This window comes from Nanorana parkeri, unplaced genomic scaffold (assembly GCF_000935625.1).
Source record: "Nanorana parkeri isolate BGI_ZX_2015 unplaced genomic scaffold, ASM93562v1 scaffold1, whole genome shotgun sequence".
Taxonomy (NCBI): Eukaryota; Metazoa; Chordata; class Amphibia; order Anura; family Dicroglossidae; genus Nanorana; species Nanorana parkeri.
The window spans coordinates 6,477,809-6,479,565 of record NW_017306269.1 but is presented as its reverse complement, the minus strand read 5'-3'; the positions used below and the strand labels follow the sequence as shown (position 1 = coordinate 6,479,565).

Here is a 1,757-nt window from a genome sequence, read left to right as displayed (position 1 = left end):
AGATCAACACAGAGCACTCCAGGACGAGACGCGGCCCAAGTCCTGCAGCAGCACAATACTTACACAATACCGGGCCCCTTATTAGTTATTGGAGGCACTTAAGGGTTGGTTAGGTATGTTAGTTCCTCAGGCCTCAGTCATACGACAGCATGAGTACTGACTTTTAAAATGTTCACAGCTTAAGCTGCAGTATCTTTTGAAGTAACTAGAGAATCCTGCCATGGGCACTAGTGTTTGTATCAATGGATCCACCAATGATTTAAAATGTATGTCCAGCCAAAATGCTATTTCCTAGTATTGGATCAAATAGTAGAAGATTAGAACCCCTGTCAAATTTTTAGTGCCATCTGGGGCTCTGGTGCAGTAACCCTCACTTCTTGTCCTACTGACAATGTTCTACTAGACAGTAGGTTAGGGGAAGAAGTTTTCGTTAACTCTTGGCGCTAATGGCTGCCATCTGAACAATCCACTCGCTGTTCAATAATTCAAAGTTTTTCACACAAACTTGAGGGGCTGCTCATCCAAGGCTCTGGGGCTTACGACACGAACATAAAAAACAAAAGGGAACAGAATCATCTGATGAAGGGGGCGTGCCCCTGAAACGCGTCAATCTTAGCTGACTGCGGACGGTGATTGGAGGCAGCCGTGGAACATAGTCGGGGGGAAAATGTTGGGTTAACAGACAGTGTTGTTAAAGTGTGATGAAAACATTTCCTTGTGAGCGCATACTGTTTATCCCTTGTTTTATGCATTTTAAAAAACGATTTTACACACGGAGGTGGCGCTCTGTTCCATTTTGTTTTGTAGGTTAGGGGAAGTCTACAAAAGCAACACATACAGAATAAAAACAAAATTGTTGTAGAGAAGGGGAAGGCTAGAACTAATGTCAGTTTTCTTTATTTCTGTGCCATTTTTGCAAAGTTTCCCTCACTTCCTGTTTGGTGAATCCATTGTCAGCAGGACAGGAAGTGAGGGTAAATTTCTCTAATGTAGCCCTTATTGCAGTAAAATCAAGACAAGAGTTCAAATCTTTCTTTACTCTATTCAAAAGCAGAAAAAAACAAAGTCTTTTGCTTGACATACAGTTTAATGAGGTCCCCAGGAATAAGTGGAGTGAGAAAAGCTGCACCAGCCAAGCTCACGTGTGCAAAGCTACAATCTTAACCTATTTGCCTCTTTGTGGGACTGTAAATGACGAAGGAATTTTACGTAAGGGGACACTACTGTGCAAATTAAAAATACGTCAGAGCGTGCACGGGTTGACGTTGCAAATAATTAAATAGCATAGTTGCTGATCAGAACGTTATGAAATAAATAACCCATGAAATAGTTTTAACAAATATGTTTACTTTTAAAAATCTATTTTGGATCCAGTTCACTTTAACAGTTGTTTCTGCATTTGTAACTACGACTGTCTGACTTTACCTTTGACTCTTTTGAACTTTGTTCAGTAAACATGCAGTGGTCCTTAAAATGCCAGGTCTAGTGACAAGATTCCAACTGCCTGTCCAATCTGTGAGTCAAAGCCGGAAAGTGTCTAACAACTATAAGGAGTTCTGTCCACAGTCATGGAGGTCCAGCCAATTAATGTAAACAAATGGATAGAAGAGAACAAAGCCTTTTTCTTACCACCTGTCTGCAACAAACTCATGTAAGTACAGCGTTATTACTCCATGATCATAAAGCATAAAAGTTTTGAATTTGTGAGACAAAATTAATCCTATGTACAAAGAAAACAAAATGTACGCACATGAACA

At 40.2% G+C, this 1,757-nt stretch overlaps 1 protein-coding gene across 1 annotated transcript in view; it reads left to right on the top strand.

Annotated features, from left to right (window-relative positions):
• The first annotated feature begins 1,455 nt into the window (after positions 1-1,455).
• HAAO (3-hydroxyanthranilate 3,4-dioxygenase) overlaps positions 1,456-1,757 on the top strand; it is a 42,596-nt gene continuing 42,294 nt past the window's right edge. The window contains exon 1 of the mRNA XM_018553939.1: positions 1,456-1,651. Coding sequence (XP_018409441.1) covers positions 1,569-1,651 — 83 coding nt within the window. The 5' untranslated portion in view covers positions 1,456-1,568. The remainder of the gene's footprint in view (positions 1,652-1,757) is intronic.